Source organism: Suncus etruscus, chromosome 5 (assembly GCF_024139225.1).
Source record: "Suncus etruscus isolate mSunEtr1 chromosome 5, mSunEtr1.pri.cur, whole genome shotgun sequence".
Classification (NCBI taxonomy): domain Eukaryota; kingdom Metazoa; phylum Chordata; class Mammalia; order Eulipotyphla; family Soricidae; genus Suncus; species Suncus etruscus.
In genome coordinates, this window is record NC_064852.1 from 16,820,739 (window position 1) to 16,838,838 (window position 18,100).

At 53.0% G+C, this 18,100-nt stretch overlaps 2 protein-coding genes across 2 annotated transcripts in view; one reads left to right on the plus strand and one right to left on the minus strand.

Moving 5' to 3' along the window:
- ZER1 (zyg-11 related cell cycle regulator) overlaps window positions 1-18,100 on the minus strand; it is a 253,222-nt gene that overhangs the window by 179,217 nt on the left and 55,905 nt on the right. The gene's annotated exons all lie outside the window — the stretch shown is intronic.
- On the plus strand, window positions 3,076-16,828 carry PHYHD1 (phytanoyl-CoA dioxygenase domain containing 1). Its single transcript, XM_049774079.1, has 11 exons — window positions 3,076-3,141; window positions 6,008-6,166; window positions 8,819-8,894; window positions 9,041-9,088; window positions 9,910-9,965; window positions 10,105-10,167; window positions 12,350-12,371; window positions 14,143-14,271; window positions 14,378-14,494; window positions 16,458-16,584; window positions 16,669-16,828. Exons 1-11 carry the CDS (start codon window positions 3,109-3,111, stop codon window positions 16,712-16,714), a joined length of 876 nt encoding a protein of 291 aa, XP_049630036.1. The 5' UTR covers window positions 3,076-3,108; the 3' UTR covers window positions 16,715-16,828.

Here is an 18,100-nt window from a genome sequence, read left to right on the forward strand (position 1 = left end):
AGAGGGGCGGAGATTGGGGACCAATGCCCCCCTCCCCACCCCTGTCATTCAGTGTTAAGGAACCCAACTGCTTTCCCGCCTCACATCCTGTCACCACCAGCGCCCCGCCTCTTACCCACTGGTGGGGAGGGGCCATGGGGATTGGGGTGGTCTTAGGGAGGGGGGGTGTCTTGGCCACTTTCTGTCCCAGGTGTCCAGCCTGCTGGTGCCTGTGACAGGAAGCCACTCCTTTTAGATCAATCTCGGGGGGGTTGGGTGTCCCCCTGCTGTAGATGGATCACTCGGGCACTAAGGCACGTTTTAGCGTCTCTGGTCTCCATGATTCTGTCCACCTGTGTGTCCATTCGTGTTTCCTGCCGCGTATCCTGGGACGTAGCCCCCCAGAAATAGTGCACATTAGTGCCCAGCACCCACAAAACAGTCCGTTACCTGGGGGTCTGCACCCGGAGGCTCGGCTCAGATATCAAATAAACATATATGAGAAAGTCATGTCTGCAGAGGTTGCCTCGTTGCTGTAAGCCCTGCCTGTCCCCCAACCCCACCTGAGCTGTTGCACCCACTTTGAGACCACTTGCCACAGGGGCTGGGGTCAAGGGCAAGGGTATAGGGGCCATGGTCAGAGTCAGAGCTGCCTTTCCATGCCTGGTTCTGCCTTTTTCTTTGATGTGGCCCTCTGTGTCCCCCCTGTCTAGCCCAGCCTGGTTGGAGGCGTCTCCCCAGCTCTGGGCCTTAGTCATGCTCATAACTCGGGCCCCAGCCAGAGATTTCTCTTCCTCCTGGACCAATGGAACTGGCACAAGGCTGTGGGGGGCTCGTGGGCACAACCCAGGGCCTCCCCCAGGAGCCTGAAGAGCTGCTTCATCTCCTGAACCGTGCCTGGCTCTGTCCTTCCTTCCCCCTGGTGAGGACTCCGATCGCCTGGTGACTTCAGCACTGAGTCACCTGGGCTCTCTCCACCTCTCATCCTAGTCCTGGAGTCAATGACCCTGGTCCCACAGGGTAGTGTGCCCCTCCTCTCCTCTCCTCTCCCCTTCCCCCATCCCTGCCTGGACCCCATCCAGAGAGGAAGAGTTGGATCTGGAGCTGGTTAAGCGGCTGGAAAAAACAAGTGTGGAAATGTCTCCCGCCCACTGCCCCAAGCCCATGCAGCGAATGACAAAACCATTGTGGTGCCCGGCCCTTCCCCCATGCCCTGACCACCACAGGTGGGCGCTGCTCTTGGAAAATTGAGGGGAGTCCAGAAAAGGAAACAAAAGGCATCCGTCCCTCCTGGAATCCCCAGAACAGCCCCGTCATCAGGAGGGTGACTCATGCCCTCGACCCCTCAGGGCCCCTTCCTGGCTCTGGCTCTTTCGGGAAACCTTTACCCACCTCCACCACCTCCTTCAGGAAGCCCAGTCACAGATGGAGAAAGTGAGGCCAGGCCCAAACTTGAACCCCGTGAGTCTCATTGGGCCTCTGGGACTGGATTGTGCGCAGTGAGGGTTCCCGGGGAGCTGGCCCAGGGCGGGCATGACTGTCGGCATCAGGAAGGGCCTGGCCAGCTGGCCGCCTGCTGCCCACCTTTTTCTGCCAGCCTCACCCCACCTCACCCCTCCCTTGCTCTTCCTCCAGCCTCAGGCGCCCCAGCTCCTCCCTGGGCCTGGCCACTCTGTCACTTCAGTGGCCCAGAAAACAGGATTTGACTGGGGGCCAGGTTCCTCCTAGGCCTCAGCAGTGTCCCACGCTTGCTGCCGAGACGCTCTGTCCCTTGGCCATTCAGAAAGCGTCATTTCGGGGAAGGCTCGTGGCCAGCGTTCAGAAGCCGCAGCCAGGACGGTCAGCTGCTTGGCCGGCTGAGGGGGGCGGTTTGCTGGGCCAAGGTCCATGGTCCAGCCTGACCTGACCTGCGGGCGGAATGAGGCCCTACCCCCACCCGGTCCCAGCACATTCTTCCTTATCATCTCCTCATCTTCTTGCTGGGAATTTGACTGATGCAACGACCCCCATCTAGAATCTTCCCTGGATCTAGGTAGCCAGGATCCCACCCAGCTAGGGGCACTGACTATTCCGACTGTCCCCTGTCCCAGCCCACTCTGAGCAGACCTTGGAAGGGTGCCACGGGACTTTCCGAGCCCAAGAGGGGGGATAATGGTTGGAGGGGACAAAGAGGGGGTCTCTGGGGTCCTGCCCACACTCCATTCGGTGCTCTCAGTATCTTCTAGGCACTTGGGAGAGGCAGGCCACCACAGAAAGTTCTGTTTGTTTTGTGTTTTTGGACCACACCCAGTGACGCTCAGGGGTTACTCCTGGCTATGAGCTCCTCAATCGGCTTGGGGGCCCATATGGGACGCTGGGGGATCGAACTGTGGTCCGTCCTAGGCTAGCATTTGCAAGGCAAACGCCTTACCTCTAGCGCCACCACTCCTGCCCCCACAGAAAGTTCTGGATGGAAACTAGGAGGAAATAAGCAATTTAAACCATGAAGGAGGGCTGGAGAGATAGTACAGCAGGGAGGCAATCACCTTGCACACGGCTGACCCGGGTTCAATCTCCAGCATTCCTTATGGTCCCCCAAGCCTGCCTTAGCTTAGAGCCAGGAGTAACTCCTGAGCACCACAGCATGTGGCTACAAAACCAAACCAAAACCAACCAAACAAAACAATCAGAAGGCGGGCCAGAGAGATAGTCCAGTGGGAAGGACATTGCCTTACACACAGTTTATCCAGGTTTAATCCCTCATACCCCAGATGGCCCCCCCAAATTCCACCAGGAGTGATTTCCTGGTTGTAGAACCAGGAGTCACCCTGAGTACTTGCTGAGTGTAGCCCCAAAACAAAAACCACCACGAAGGAGATGAGAATGGGTTAAGCCCTGATGAGCTGGGGTGCCACCAGGGAAGGGGGCTGGGGCATTTAGGTGAGGATACCCAGGAGTAGAGGGCGGGCCCAGTAAGGGGGCCAGGCTAGCCTCCACAATGCTGGGGGCTGGCCTGGTTTTTCTCTGGGCCGGGATGGGTTAATCCTCCCACTAGTTTTCAGGCTGCAGCTCTTTGCTCTGAACTTTCTCCTCTGACCCAGAAAACAGCGTCCATTTATCCTGCTGCACCCGTGGGTCTGTGAGGTCCTCATGGCCAGCTTGAGCCCCTCGCAGCTGCAGAAGGTAGGGAAAACTAGGTGGGGCACAGCAAGGAGACTGGGAACCCTTCACCCCAGATTCACCCCCCCCAAAACTTGTTTTTACAGAAGTGGGATTCTATGAATTGGAACCTGGGGGATTTCAACTTCCATCCTGCATTTCTGCAGTCAGCTCCAGGGCTGGCATTGGGACCTCAGACCAGGTCTCAGGTGGTGGGGTGGGACTGAGTTTGTGACACCCCCCCCCACCCCCAGGATCATGTAGGCCTGGTCAGAGCTCAGCCCAAGCCTTGAAGGGGGCGGGGCCGGTGGATGGGGCGGATCTGGGAGGGGCAGGGCCAGGGAGGTGGGGCCCTCCCCCTGGTGCCTGGAAGTCTCTTCAAGTGGCCTGCAACCCATCAACAAACAAGAAAAACAATCAACAGGAAAGGGAAGCTTGTGGGAATTAAAAACAGAACACGTATTTGCTCTAAGGGCAAGAGAAACTTGCAGAAGAGGGTGTTTGCCTCGTTCAGGCAGACCCCCAGTTTGACCTTATGGCATCCCATAAAGTCCCCTGAGCTCTACCAGAAGTGATCCCTGAGCACAGAACAGGGAGAAATCCTGAGCACCAAGGGTATGGCCCCCCTCTACCCAAAAAAATTCAGGGAGCAGGAGTTAAAGTACAGCGGGTAGGACATGTGTCTTGCTTGCTGCTAACCTGGGTTGGATCCTCTGCATCCCATATGGTCCCCGGAGCCTGCAAGGAGTAATTTCTGAGCACAGAGCCAGGAGTAACCCCTAACCACAGTGGGTTTGGCCCCCAAAAAATGTAGAATAGCCCGGAGAATATCTAAATATTATTATTAATGTTCTGGTAGACATCCCTAAAATATTTTAAAGATCCCTTTAAAGAACTTTGTTTTGTTTTGTTTTGTTTTTCTTGTTTCGTTTTGGACCAAACCAGGTGGTGCTCAGGGGTTATTCCTGGATCTGCGTTAAGAAATTACACCTGGGGGCCGGGCGGTGGCGCTGGAGGTAAGGTGCCTGCCTTGCCTGCGCTAGCCTAGGACGGACCGCGGTTCGATCCCCCGGTGTCCCATATGGTCCCCCAAGAAGCCAGGAGCAACTTCTGAGCGCATAGCCAGGAGTAACCCCTGAGCGGCACAGGGTGTGGCCCAAAAACCAAAAAAAAAAAAAAAAAAGAAATTACACCTGGCAGCTCTGGGGACCATATGGATTGCTGGGAATCGAACCCAGTTTGCCTGCGAGCAAAGCAAACACCCTATAACTGTTCTAAAGCTCTGGCCCGAAGATCATGTTTTTTTTTTCCTGTGTGTGAAAGAGACATGTAGGAGGCTCAGATTCAATCTCAGAACACTTCAGTATCCCCCGAGCTCTGAAGGTGATCCTAAAACAGCCGTTAGTGGGGCCAGAGAGATAGCATGGAGGTAAAGCGTTTGCCTTGCATGTAGGTCAGTGGTTCAAATCCTGGCATCCCATATGGTCCCCTGAGCCTGCCAGGAGCGATTTCTGAGTGTAGAGCCAGGAGGAACCACTGAGCGCTGCCGGGTGTAACAAACAAACAAACACCAGCGGTTAGAGCCTGAGAAAGTTGCTTATGTGCTCTGCACATGAGAAGAGGGTTCTTTCGACAGCACTGCCTGTTTGTGCTCCCAGCACCAAGATGAGCTTGGGTCCTGTTGCTCCTGAGCGCTGATGAGTGTGGCCTCAAACAAACAAACAAATCAATGTAACCGTCCCTCCAAAGCATCCATGGACCCTGCAGCCATGCCCTTCACCCTGGTGTCTGGGTTGAACTGAGACCTGCAGCTCTCAAGTGTGCCCAACTTTCTCCCCTCAACTTTGCTCCTTCACAGAGAAGTCCTGGTAGAGTGCTCTCTGGATTCTGGGATGCTAACATGCAGAGCTACCGGGGATGGGGGAACCTAGGGGTGGGGAAGGGTCTCTGAATATTCCTTGTGTGAGTACAGAGCCTGGAATCAGCCCTAAGCCAGCTCCCCCCAAAAAGATGAAGATTTTAGGGTTAGATGTGTCTGGGCACATAACTGTGTGGCTCTGGGCTTGCTATAGGGCCGTCACAGAAGCGGAGAAACAGACTTGCTTCTGTTCTGCTCCACAGCCTCAGAGAAAGGCAAATCCCACCAGCACATTCTTGGAATCTGATAACAGGCCGGATCCACCTTGCTAAGAACCAAACCCAACAATTGTTTTGTTTTGTTTTTTTGGCCACACCCGTCATCGCTCAGGAGTTACTCCTGGCTCTGTGCTCAGAAATCTCCTGGCAGGCTCAGTGGACCATATGGGATGCTGGGAATTGAATTTGGGTCCATATGGATCAGCAGCGTGCAAGGCAAATGCCCTATGTTGTGCTATATCTCCCGCCCCCAAACCCAACTCTTTTTTTTTTCTGGTTTTTGGGTCACACCCAGCAGCGCTCAGGGGTTACTCCTGGCTCTATGCTCAGAAATCGCCCCTGGCAGGCACGGGGGACCATATGGGATGCCAGGATTCCAACCACCACCATCCTTCTGCATGAGAGGCAAACGCCTTACCTCCATGCTATCTCTCCGGTCCCCAAACCCAACTCTCGCCTGGACCAGCCCTGCTCCCTTCCTCTGTGTCCTGAGGGCCACACCCCATTGGGAGGCCTGCTCCGGGCTCCTAGTTCCAGATTTCTCTCTACAGTGCAGGGACCAAGCAGTCCTGGGGGCCCCGAACCTTCTAATAACTCGACACCTCTTAGCTGCCCTTCCTGACTCCCCTTTGTCTGTGAGACCAAATGATCTAGCTGGTTCCCCACAACAAACACCAGGATCGAAGCAGCTGTCTTCGGAACCCTGAGCCTACCCTCCCATTGCTCAGAGTGGGGACCTTCCTTCTGCCTGCAGTTTCGTGATGATGGTTTCCTGGTGCTGGAGGGATTTCTGACCACCGAGGAGTGTGAGGCCCTGCAAAAGAGGATCGGGGAGCTGGTGGGCACCATGGAAGTGCCCCCACACTGCCGCACGGAATTCTCCACGCAGGAGGAGGAGCAGCTGCGAGCCCAGGTGGATGCTGGCAACTGGGCATAATCTGTACTTTTATTTTTTGGGGGGGGGTGGCCACATCCAGTAATAATAGGGTTTACTCCTGGTTCTGTACTCAGGGATTATGCCTGGCAGTGCTTGAGGGACCCTATGAGATGCCAAGAATCAAAAGCCGGTTGGCAGTGTGCATGGCAAATGCCCTACCTGCGGTGCTCTATTTCTTACACTGGGGTCTGCATTGTCATTATTTGTGTTTGTTTTTGTTTTGGGGTCAGACTCAATGATGCTCATGCTCTGTGCTCAGAAATTACGCCTCACAGATTAGGCTATTTATGGGCTGGCAAGGATCAAACCCACAAGGCAAATGCCCTACACACTCCACCCCTGGGGTCTACATTTTCATGGAGTCGCAGCCCCCCTACAGCCAGAGATATTAGCTGAACAGGATATGCTGGTAATGAGTTCAGCCTGTGGGCACCCCCCCATGTCAACATCATGAATTCTATTTATTTGGCTTTGTGGCACCAGTGTGTGTGTGTGTGTGTGTGTGTGTGTGTGTGTGTGTGTGTGTGTGTGTGTGTGTGTGTGTGTGTTTGTGTGGTGTTAGGAAGTGGGGTCAGGGGCCAGAGCTGTAGCACAGTTGTAAGGTGCTTGCCTTGCACAAGGCTGACCCAGGATGGACAAGGGTTCAATCCCTGGCATCCCATCTGATCCCCCAAGCCAGGAGCAATTTCTGAGCACAAAGCCAGCCAGGAGTAATCCCTGAACGATGCCTGGTGTGACCCCCCCCCAAAAAAAAAGAAAGTGGGGTCAGTCACATGCACACAAATGTCTTGCTTCCTGCATTATTTCTTTGGCCCCCTGGTTGCAAATATTTACATTTGGCCTTATTGTCCTCATGTTACAGTAGGGAAAAATGAAGCTGGGTTTACATAACTCATATCTTATTGTTCGCCATAGTTCAAAAAGAGATTTGGACCCAGATCTGACTGGTACTAAGTCAGTGCTGAATAACTCAAAGGACTCTCAGGAGCCCACCGAGGGAAGGAACTATGTGGCATGCTGGAATCAAACTCCAGTTAGTTGTATACCAGGCAAGCACCTGATTCCTTGTGCTATCTGTCTACCCTCACCCCGAATCTTAAGACAGGGGACTGGGGTGATAACATGCTGCCGACTCGGGTGGACTCAGGTTTGATCTCTGGCATCCCATATGGTCCCCCAAGCCTACCAGGAGAAATTTCTGAGTTGAGCCAGGAGTAAATTTCTGAGCACAGCCAGGTGTGGCCCCAAAACAAAACAAAAAACAAAACCGAATCTTAAGACAGGAATTCTGGGTACTCCAGTGACCCAATAGACTGAACACATCTTGGTGGATGAGTTGAATCTAGGATTCTCACATCAGAGTTTAAATTTATGAGCTTGTCGTCCCCGCAAAGCCCACCAAACCAGCACACGCCACCCCACCCTGAATGCACAAACCCATTCTGGGGTCAAGGGGCTCGCTCACATTCACGCTAAGGAGCGCCTGCCATCTAGTGGCCAGAATCGGAATTACAGGGACCCAGAGAGAAAAGGAAGACGTGGATCCAGGATGATTCTCCCCCTAGCTGGTTCCTTTCACTACTCTCCCTCCATTTCTCTCTAGGGAAGGCCAAGGTGAGTTCTGTGAACAGAGACTCAGAGGCTTTGAGTTTTGCGTTCAGGGGTTACTCCTGGCTCTGCATTCAGAAATCGCTCCTGGCTGACTCGGGGAACCATATTGGAGGCAGGGGATCGAACCCAGGCCTGTCCTGGGTCAGGCGTGCAAGGCAAACACCCTTCACTGTGCCATCACTCTGGCTCCAGGAGTAATTTCTGAGCACAGAGTCAGGAGTAGCCCCTGAATGCCATTGGTTGTGGCTCCCCCAAATACACACACACAATTTTTGTTTATTTTTAGGGGTCTTTGGAGTATGTGGGATTTTTTGTTTTTGTTTTTGGGTCACACCCGGCAGTGCTCAGGGGTTACTCCTGGCTGTCTGCTCAGAAATAGCTCCTGGCAGGCACGGGGAACCATATGGGACACCGGGATTCGAACCAACCACCTTTGGTCCTGGATCGGCTGCTTGCAAGGCAAACGCCACTGTGCTATCTCTCCGGGCCCAGTATGTGGGATTTTTAGGCTTGCACTCTAGCAGTCAGGCTTTTTTTTTTGGCTTTGTGCTCAGGGGTCATTTTGGGGACTGTTCAGAGAATCACCGGTGGATTCTGGGGATTGAACCAGAGTCAGCCTCGAGCATGAGAAGTGCCCTCACCCCTGAACTATCTCTGTATCTACCTCCTAGTGTCTTCTGGCTTGGCCACCCCACCCGGTGCCTAAATGTCTGGTGGGGTCTGTGGCCCTGGGTGTGGCTACACTTGTCCTGAACTGACCTCTCTCTCTCTCTCTCTCTCTCTCTCTCTCTCTCTCTCTCTCTCTCTCTCTCTGGGGGACCACACCCGGTGACGTTCAGTTGTTACTCCTGGCTATGCTCTCAGAAATCAACCCTGGCTTGGGGACCATATGGGACTCCAGGGAATCGAACCATGGTCTGTCCTAGGTTAGCTCATGCAAGGCAAACACTCTACTGCCTGTGCCACTGCTCCGGCCCCTGACCCTATCATGTCCCCACTCACAACCTCTCCCCACAGGGCAGCACTGACTACTTCCTGAGCAGCGGTGACAAGATCCGGTTCTTCTTTGAGAAAGGTGTTTTTGACCAGAAAGGTTCGATCAAAGCTGGTGGTGCAGTATGGGTGGACAGGGAGCTCCACCACTGCCCCCCAAAGTCCAATCAGGTGGAAAGGTTGCCTCAGCTACGGGCCCAGGATTCACCAGATGCCAAGTTTCACCTTCGTTTGTTCATTGTACAGGAAATTTCCTGGTCCCTCCTGAGAAATCCATCAACAAAATTGGCCACGGTAAGCAGGAGCCTGGGAAAACTGAGACCTGTAGAGTTGAGGTTGAGGGGCTTAACCACCCCCTGCATATGTCAGCAGCCTAGTGAGGGATTTTTGTTTGTTTGTTTGTTTGTTTGTTTTTTGTTTTTGGGCCACACCCGGCGGTGCTCAGGGGTTACTCCTGGCTGTCTGCTCAGAAATAGCTTAGCTCCTGGCAGGCACGGGGGACCATATGGGACACCGGGATTCGAACCAACCACTTTTGGTCCTGGATCGGCTGCTTGCAAGGCAAACGCCGTTGTGCTATCTCTCCGGGCCCCTAGTGAGGGATTTTGCTGGCTTTACTGTTTGTTTATCCTTAGACTGCTTTTCTGGGCATCAGACCATTGAGTCCTGTGGGAGACAGGGCCTGTCTTCCAGCCACCCTGTACAGAAAGGCAAACTGAGGCTCATGAACAAACAGTTGCACCCTGTCTCTGAGGGTCAGCAACCCCATGGAGTCAAGGCTGAAGTAAGGCCTCAGATGGGACAGAAAAGACAAAGGCGGAGGATGGTGAGGAAAGCTTGAAGTGCTGTGGAGACAGAAGAGGGGGCGCCCACCAGAAAACTTCCTGCACATGAAATAGCCAAATAGTGGGCCAGATCATTAGCTGACCCAGGTTCAATACCTAAATTTAATAGGGCCCCTGAGCCTGCCAGGAATGATTTCTGAGTACGGAACCAGGAGTAACCCCTGAGTGTCACAGGGTATAGTCCTCCAAAATAGCCAAATAGCTGATCCCTGACCCTGGAGGGGTACCAGGGGACACAAGCTGGCCCTGCAACCTGCCTCTGTCCTGCAGCACTGCATGCCAGGGACCCAGTTTTCAAGTCTGTCACACACTCCCCCAAGATGCAGGTGAGTGGTGGACAGGTGCAATGGGGCGGGGCATAAGTGGGCGGAGCCATAAAGGAATGGCCCGATGGATGGTGGGGCAGGGGCTGAGGGGCGTAGCCTGCCAATGGGGCGGAGCCTCAACTCACTCCTGCCCTTTTAGGCCCTGGTGAGAAGCCTGGGCCTCCAGAGGCCGGTGGTGGTACAGAGCATGTACATCTTCAAGGTGAGCCTCTCCCTCCCAGGCCTCAGTTTCATTTCCTGGATGGTGAAAAACAGTTTACCCTCTGTGATCAGACTTATACAAGCCTCTCCATCCACTGGGCCCCAAATCTCCCTTTTTTTTTTTTTTTTGGATCATACCCAGCAGTGGTCAGGGCTGATTCCTGGTTCTTTAATCAGGGATCATTCCTGGTAGGGCTCTGGGGACCATGTGGGATGCTGGGGATCAAATCCAGGTTGGATGCGTGCAAACCAAATGCCCTACCTGCTGTACTATGGCTCCAGTCCCACTGCTTAAAAATTTGCTGAGATTGAGGGGCCTTCCCGGATCTCCAATCTCTGGAGCTTGATGATCCCAAGTACCGACAAGAGTAACCCCTGAGCACAGAACTGATTGTGGGCACCCCTTCTTTTCTTTCTTTCTTTCTTTCTTTCTTTCTTTCTTTCTTTCTTTCTTTCTTTCTTTCTTTCTTTCTTTCTTTCTTTCTGTCTGTCTTTCTTTCTTTTTTGTTTTTTTGTTTTTTGTTTTTGGGCCACACCCGGTAACACTCAGGGGTTACTCCTGACTATGTGCTCAGAAGTTGCTCCTGGCTTGGGGGACCATATGGGACACCGGGGGATCGAACCGCGGTCCATCCAAGGCTAGCGCTGGCAAGGCAGGCACCTTATCTTTAGCGCCACCGCCCGGCCCCTTTTTTTATTTTATTTTTTTTGTTTTTGTTTTGTTTTTTGTTTTTTGGGCCACACCCGTTTGACACTCAGGGGTTACTCCTGGCTATGTACTCAGAAATCACCCCTGGCTTGGGGGACCATATGGGATGCCGGGGGATCGAACCTCGGTCCGTCCTACGCTAGCGCTTGCAAGGCAGACACCTTACCTCTAGCGCCACCTTCCCGGCCCTCTTTCTTTCTTTCTTTCTTTCTTTCTTTCTTTCTTTCTTTCTTTCTTTCTTTCTTTCTTTCTTTCTTTCTTTCTTTCTTTCTTTCTTTCTTTCTTTCTTTCTTTCTTTCTTTCTTTCCTTCTTTCTGTCTTTCTTTTTTTTTGTTTTTGTTTTTTTTTGGGGGGGGTCACACCCAGCGGTGCTCAGGGGTTACTCCTGGCTGTTTGCTAAGAAATAGCTCCTGGCAGGCACGGAGGACCATATGGGACACCAGGATTCAAACCAACCACTTTGGTTCTGGATCGGCTGCTTGCAAGGCAAACGCTGCTGTGCTATCTCTCCCGGACCTTTCTTTCTTTCTTTCTTTCTTTTTTTTTTTTTTTTTAGTTTTTGGGCCACACCTGGTGATGCTCGATGGTTACTCCTGGCTCTGCACTCAGAAATTAGTTCTGACTGTACTTGAGGGACAATATGTTATGCCAGAAATTGAACCCTGGTCAGGCACCTGAAGGCAACTACCCTCCATGTAGTGCTATTGTCTGGCCCTCATCCCCAATTTGGTTTTTACGTGGGCTAGAGAGAAAACTCAGTGGGCTGAGCGTGTGACTAAAATATAGGAACCAAGTTCATTTCCAGCACCACATGATCCCCTGAGTGACCCCCTAAACCCTTTTGGGTGTAGATCCTTTTGGCTGCAAGCACACACAATTTTGCTGGTAGGAGGAGAGTAGATTCTCGAGACTCTAGTCTCCCTTTGTTACTTTTTTTTTGGGGGGGTGCACACCCAGCGGTACTCAGGGATTACTTCTGGCTCTGTGCTCAGAAATTGCTCCCAGCAGGCTCAGGGGACCATATGGGGATGCCAGGAAATCCAACCACCGTCTGTCCTATGTTGGCTGCATACAAGGCAAATGCCCTACCGCTGTGCTTGCTCTGGCCCCCTCTTTGTTACATTTTGAAATGTTCAGCTCTTGGTTTTCAAGGCCCAGTTCCATGCTCTCTTTCAGGAAGCTTTCCAGATCTCCTTGGAAGAAGGACCTATCTCTGGCCCCATTTGATGGAGGGCTTCCTTAAGTTCAGCTGCTACTCACCAGTTCTGCCTGCTTTGTTGGCTGTATCCCCTGGGAGTAGGAATCCCTCTTGGTCCCTTCTTTGCCCCCCTTCCCCTCGCCCCTGCTAGGCTACACTAGCTGGGTACAATCCTGATGGTAAATTCAGGCCAGGGACTGCACCTCAAGTGTCAGGCTTTGGCTCCCCCTGCTGTCGTGTGGCCTCAATGACCTGCCCCCCCTTTTTCTTTTGCAGCAACCTCGTTTAGGGGGAGAAGGTGAGACTGGACTTGGTGAACCTGGGATGGGAATGGTGGGCGGTCATGAGCGGGGCTGGGATCAGCTTCAAGCCCTCAGTAAGAGGCTTCCAGAGACCTAAGGGGCTCCTGAGACTGGCAGCATTTCCTGGATGGTGAAAAACAAATTGCTAGGCCAGGGCTATCTGTGTGGACGAATCCTGGTACTGTTCCCAACAATTCATCCCCACTCTCACTTCTTTTTTTTTTTTTTTTTGGTTTTTGGGCCACACCCGTTTGACACTCAAGGGTTACTCCTGGCTATGCGCTCAGAAATCACCCCTGACTTGGGGGGACCATATGGGACACTGGGGGATCGAACCGAGGTCCATCCTATGCTAGCTCTTGCAAGACAGACACCTTACCTCTAGCGCCACCTTCCCGGTCCCTCCACTCTCACTTCTTGACCTATTTCCTGCAATCTCTAGCTGGAAGCATTCCAGGCCTGACTGTTTTGTAATTATTGTTGTTCATGTGGAAGCCACACCTGGTGTGCCCCAGGGTGCTCCTAACTCCTTGCTCCTGACTCTGTGCTCAGGGTTTGACTCAGTGCTACTGGGGACCATGTGGTGCTGGGAATTGACATCAAATCTCTGGCCTAAAAACCCTGGAATTTAGCTTTTTTTTTTTTTTTTTTGTGGTTTTTGGGTCACACCCGGCAGTGCTCAGGGGTTACTCCTGGCTCCATGCTCAGAAATTGCTCCTGGCAGGCACGGGGGACCATATGGGACGCTGGGATTCGAACCGATGACCTTCTGCATGAAAGGCAAACGCCTTACCTCCATGCTATCTCTCCAGCCCCTGGAATTTAGCTTTTCGAGTCATCTCCCCCCTCACCCTCACCCTCATCAATATTTTATTTCATTTTTGTTTTGTTTGGGGGGCTAGACTGAGTTTTCTTCCAATTTATTTTTTTGTTTTGCTTTTGGGCCATGCCTGTTGTTGCTCAGAGGTTACTCCTGGCTCTGAGATCAAACCCAAGTTGGCTGTGTGCAAACAAGTGCCCACCCTACAGTACCATCGCTCTAGCCCCACTTCCAAATTTCTTGAGAGATGCAGCTGCTATTCTTCATCCTCCCTCCTGGCAAGGGGACACTTGTGCCCAGGCCTTAGGGACAGGTGGTCACGATCTCACACATGAGCTGTCACTGCTGGGCATGAATCCCCTCCCTGCCAGTCAGTTTGAGGACATCTCCCCCTCCATAATCTGTGTCCTTCACCTCGTCCTTCTCCAAATGCCCTAGAGCCCCGTCACTGAGCCTCTTCTGGTCACTCTTCCCTGTAAGTGGGGTGCTCAGGAGGCACAGAGTACCCAGAAGGAAGGAGGTGTGGCTGCCCTCACATCTGAGAGAGAGAGAGAGAGAGAGAGAGAGAGAGAGAGAGAGAGAGAGAGAGAGAGAGAGAGAGAGAGAGAGAGAGAGAGAGAGAGAGAGAATAGGGCTCCTGCCAGTTGTCTTTTGACTTGATGCTCATTTTCTCTGTCTCCCAGTTCCCCTAAAAGCGACCATTTTAGCAATTCTAGGAGGGGGGGCCTAAGGTGGGGATGTGGGGGTATTGTTGTGATTGAAGATGGCTGGGTTCTGAGAGGGTGCACCTTCTTAGCCAGAGCCTCGGGGGAGGTTCCAGCCAATCCTGGCAACAGGGTCTGGCCTAAAGGGACTCTGAGACATGGGGGGATGTGGTGGGAGGCGGGATTTGCAGCTCCACAGGTTTCTCCCTCCCCCCCCCCCTCTGTCCCCCACCCCTCCCCCAGTCTCCTCTCATCAGGATGCTTCCTTCCTGCACACCGAACCCCTGGGCCGAGTGCTGGGTGTGTGGCTGGCGCTGGAGGACGCGACGCTGGAGAATGGCTGCCTCTGGTTCATCCCTGGCTCCCACACCGGTGAGGGCACCGCTCCCTGCCCAGCCACTCCTCCCTATGCCAAGGTGGGGGGCTGGCAAGGGCGGAGCTGAGAAAGCAGAGCTAGAGGCTGTGCCTGGCATTGCAGGGGGTGTATCCCGGAGGATGGTGCGGACTCCAGCCGGCTCCCAGATGCGCACTAGCTTCTTGGGCACCGAGCCCACCCGTGATCACAACCTGTTCGTGCCTGCGCCTGTGCAGCGAGGTAGGGGGGATGCAGTGGCCCAGGCTGGCATCTGATTCCCAGAGATTGCAGCAGTCTCTTGGGGAGCATGAGCAAGATTCTGTCTCCTGGAGGAACCTTTTAGAATCCAGACTCTGGGGCTGTCATTGTACCTGGTGTGATTGGATGGTCTCCGGGCACAGGCATTGGGCACAGGATGCCTGGGTTCATTCCCCAGGGCTACATGTGTGGTTCCCTGAGCACCACTAGGCATGATCTTGGAGTATGCTAAGGTGGGAATAGCTCCTGAGAACCACTGGGGGTGCAACCCACTAAAACAAAACAAAACAAAATAAAGAACACACCACAAAAGGACTGGAGAAGTAGGATACTGATAAGTAGGGTATTGTTTGCACATAGTCAACTCTGGTTTGAACCCCAGCACATTTGGGGGATACCAACCCTGCCAGGAGTGATCACTGAGCACTACTGGGGTGGTCCTGCAGTTTAAAATAATAACCATGGGGCCGGAGAGAGCACAGCGGTGTTTGCCTTGCAAGCAGCCAATCCAGGACCAATCCAGCCAATCCAGGTGGTTGGTTCAAATCCTGGCGTCCCATATGGTCCCCCATGCCTGCCAGGAGCTATTTCTGAGCAGATAGCCAGGAGTAACCCCTGAGCACCACTGGGTGTGGCCCCAAATCCCCCCCAAAAAACACAAACAAACAAATAAAACCATGATTGGGGCTGGAGCAATAACACAGCAAGTAGGGCATTGCCTTGCCTGCAGCTGACCCAGGTTTGATCCCTGGCATCCTATGCGGTAACCCAAAACTGTTAGGAGTAATTTCTGAGCACAGAGCTGGGAATAACCCCTGATTGCTGCCAAGTGTGGCTCCAAACAAACAGATGAAGAAACACAAAAGCCATGACAAGAACATCCCCAAAATATATAACATCCCAAAAAATATATTTAGGGCCAGGGAGATAGTTAAATGATTAAGGCACTTGCCTGGCATGTGGCAGATCCTGATTCCAGGAGTGAGCCCTGGGCAGAGTCAGAACTAGGTTCTAAGCACTTGAGTATGGCCCCAAAATTGAAAAAAGAAAAACAATTCATATTCCATTGCCTCTGGGCCATCTCTTTGGGCACTGGGCAGAATTGTCCTGGGCCTCAGTTTCCCCACAATAGCAGAAGTGCCTGTGAGGAGACAGTGCCACATGTGTGTCCACAGGGTCCAGGGGCATACTGTTCCAGGACAGCTCACTGGCCTGTTTCCTCTCATGTGCCTCAGCTGCAGAGAACTGGCCTTACATTTGTGCATGTGAGGCCCTGGGTTCAAGACCAGCAAGAAGGGGAGAATGAGTTGAAGTGATAGTACAGCATGTTTGCCTTGTACTGGGTTTGATCTCTAGCATCCCAAATGGCACTGTCCAGAGTGATTCCTGAATATAGAGACAGGAGTTAACCTTGAGCACTGCCAGGTGTGGCTCAAAATATAGAGAGCGAGAGACAGAGACAGAGAGGCAGAGAGAGAGAGAGAGTAAAGAGGAAGAAGGACAGAAAGAAAGAGAATGGAAGAATAAAAGGAACAAATTAAGAAAGGAAAGAGGAAAGGAGGGAGCGAACAAAGGGGGAAAGGGAGGAAGAAAGGAGAGAAAAGAAAGAAGGAAGGCAGGGAAGAGGGAAGAAAAGAAGGAAGGAGGGAGGGAAGGAAGGAGGGAGGGAAGGAAGGAAGGAAGGAAGGAAGGAAGGAAGGAAGGACGGAAGGAAGGAAGGAAGGACGGAAGGAAGGAAGGAAGGAATTGGACCTAGAAAATTGCCTCCATTTCTCTTCTCTGGTATGGGCTCAGCTGACACAGGACAAGAAGCTTCTAGAAGCTTGGTCTGCATATAAGCTGGAGCATTGCTGCCAGTGTTGAATCCAGAGGATGCCCTGGGTCAGGAGCATGAGTGGGTGGGTTGGGGGCCCCTGATGTCTTCCTGGTGAAGTGTCCCCTACAGGGGCCCTGGTGCTCATCCATGGGGAGGTGGTCCACAAGAGTGAGCAGAACTTCTCGGAGCATTCCCGCCAGGCCTACACCTTCCATCTCATGGAGGCTGAGGGCACCATCTGGAGCCCTGACAATTGGTAGGTGGGCAGGGTCTGGGTGCCTGCTTTCTGTCAGCTTTCAGAAGGACTCTGGCACCAGCAGCTTGTCTCTGCTCTTCCCAGGCTCCAGCCCACTGAGGAGATGCCCTTCCCACCTCTGTACTCCTAGGCGTCTGGCACAGCAAACTAGGCTGGGCATTGCCCACTGAGCAACAAGGCTCCTGCATATCTCTTCTCCTCTCTGCTGCTCTCTAAACAGCATCTATGCTCTGGGGCACTGCAGAAGTCTCCCACCTTTGGGAAGCCTTTTGGGTGCCTGAAGGCTCGGAACCTACAACAACCTGTACAACCCTGCACAGACCCAAACAGACCCACAAGGACCCTCAAGAGACCCTCACGGACCCACACAGACCCTCACGGGGCTTCTTGGCTTCCTTTGGATGCTCTAATTATTGTGGCACCAGATACTGAATAAAAATACTGAATAAAATACTGAATGCAGCTTCTCAAGCGTCATTCCTGGCAACCCTGCTCTGGAGGTGGGAGTTTGTTGACAATAACCACTGGTGAGGTCGGCCTGACATCCGCAGTGCCACGCAATGCCCAGGCCCCTCTCAGGGCCCACTCAGCGGACTCCTTGCTGAGGAGTGTGCTGAAGACCAGGACTGGAATCACAGTGGCTGGAGCAGGGTTCTGATGCCCTCAACCACTTCACCTCCTCTGTTACTCTGGTTTTCCACCTACAATCTGGGGGGCAAGCCTCCAGCCTCCAGGGGCCTCTCCTGCTTAGACATAAGGCAAGCACCTAGATCTTTTGCAGGAACCACTAGTAGACCCCAAATCTGCCTAGCCTGATAGCCCCCCTAGCTCACCCCTGATAGAGTTGGGCTGGCAGAGGTGACCTGCCCAACTGTGCCCTGCCCAGATGTGCCATGTCCAGCTGTGCTCAGTCTGGCCCCCAAACTAAAAAATAAAAATACCCCAATCATTTTAGGGTCTCAGAGATGCTCAGAAGGTTGATGGTAGCTTTGCCATCAGAAGCCCCAGTTTGATTCCCTGTAAGCATAATGCCCTGCAGTCTGAGCAAACCCCCCAAACAGCATCAGGGGCACTTCCTGAACACTCCAGGGTTGCCCCCCCCCCAACCAACCAACACATTAAATCTCTTTGTAGGGGCTGGGGAGGTAGCTTAAGTGGTAGGACACACAACTTGCAGGGAACTTGGGAATAAGGGCTGGTCCCTTGGCACCCACAGGTGTGTCTCAGGGAGGTGTGTCCTGCACTATTGGGAGTGGCCCCCACAAAATAACCAGAACCTCCACTTTTTCTTTTATGTTTTTGGTTTTTGGGCCACACCCAGTGACGCTCAGGGGTTACTCCTGGCTATGCGCTCAGAAGTCGCTCCTGGCTTGGGGGACCATATGGGACGCCGGGAGAACCTCCACTTTTTACAATTGGGAGATTTCATCTAACAGCCAGTTTTTTGTTTGTGTTTAGGCCCCACTAGGCAGTACTTAGGGCTTACTCCTGGCTCTGCCTTCAGGGGTCACTCCTG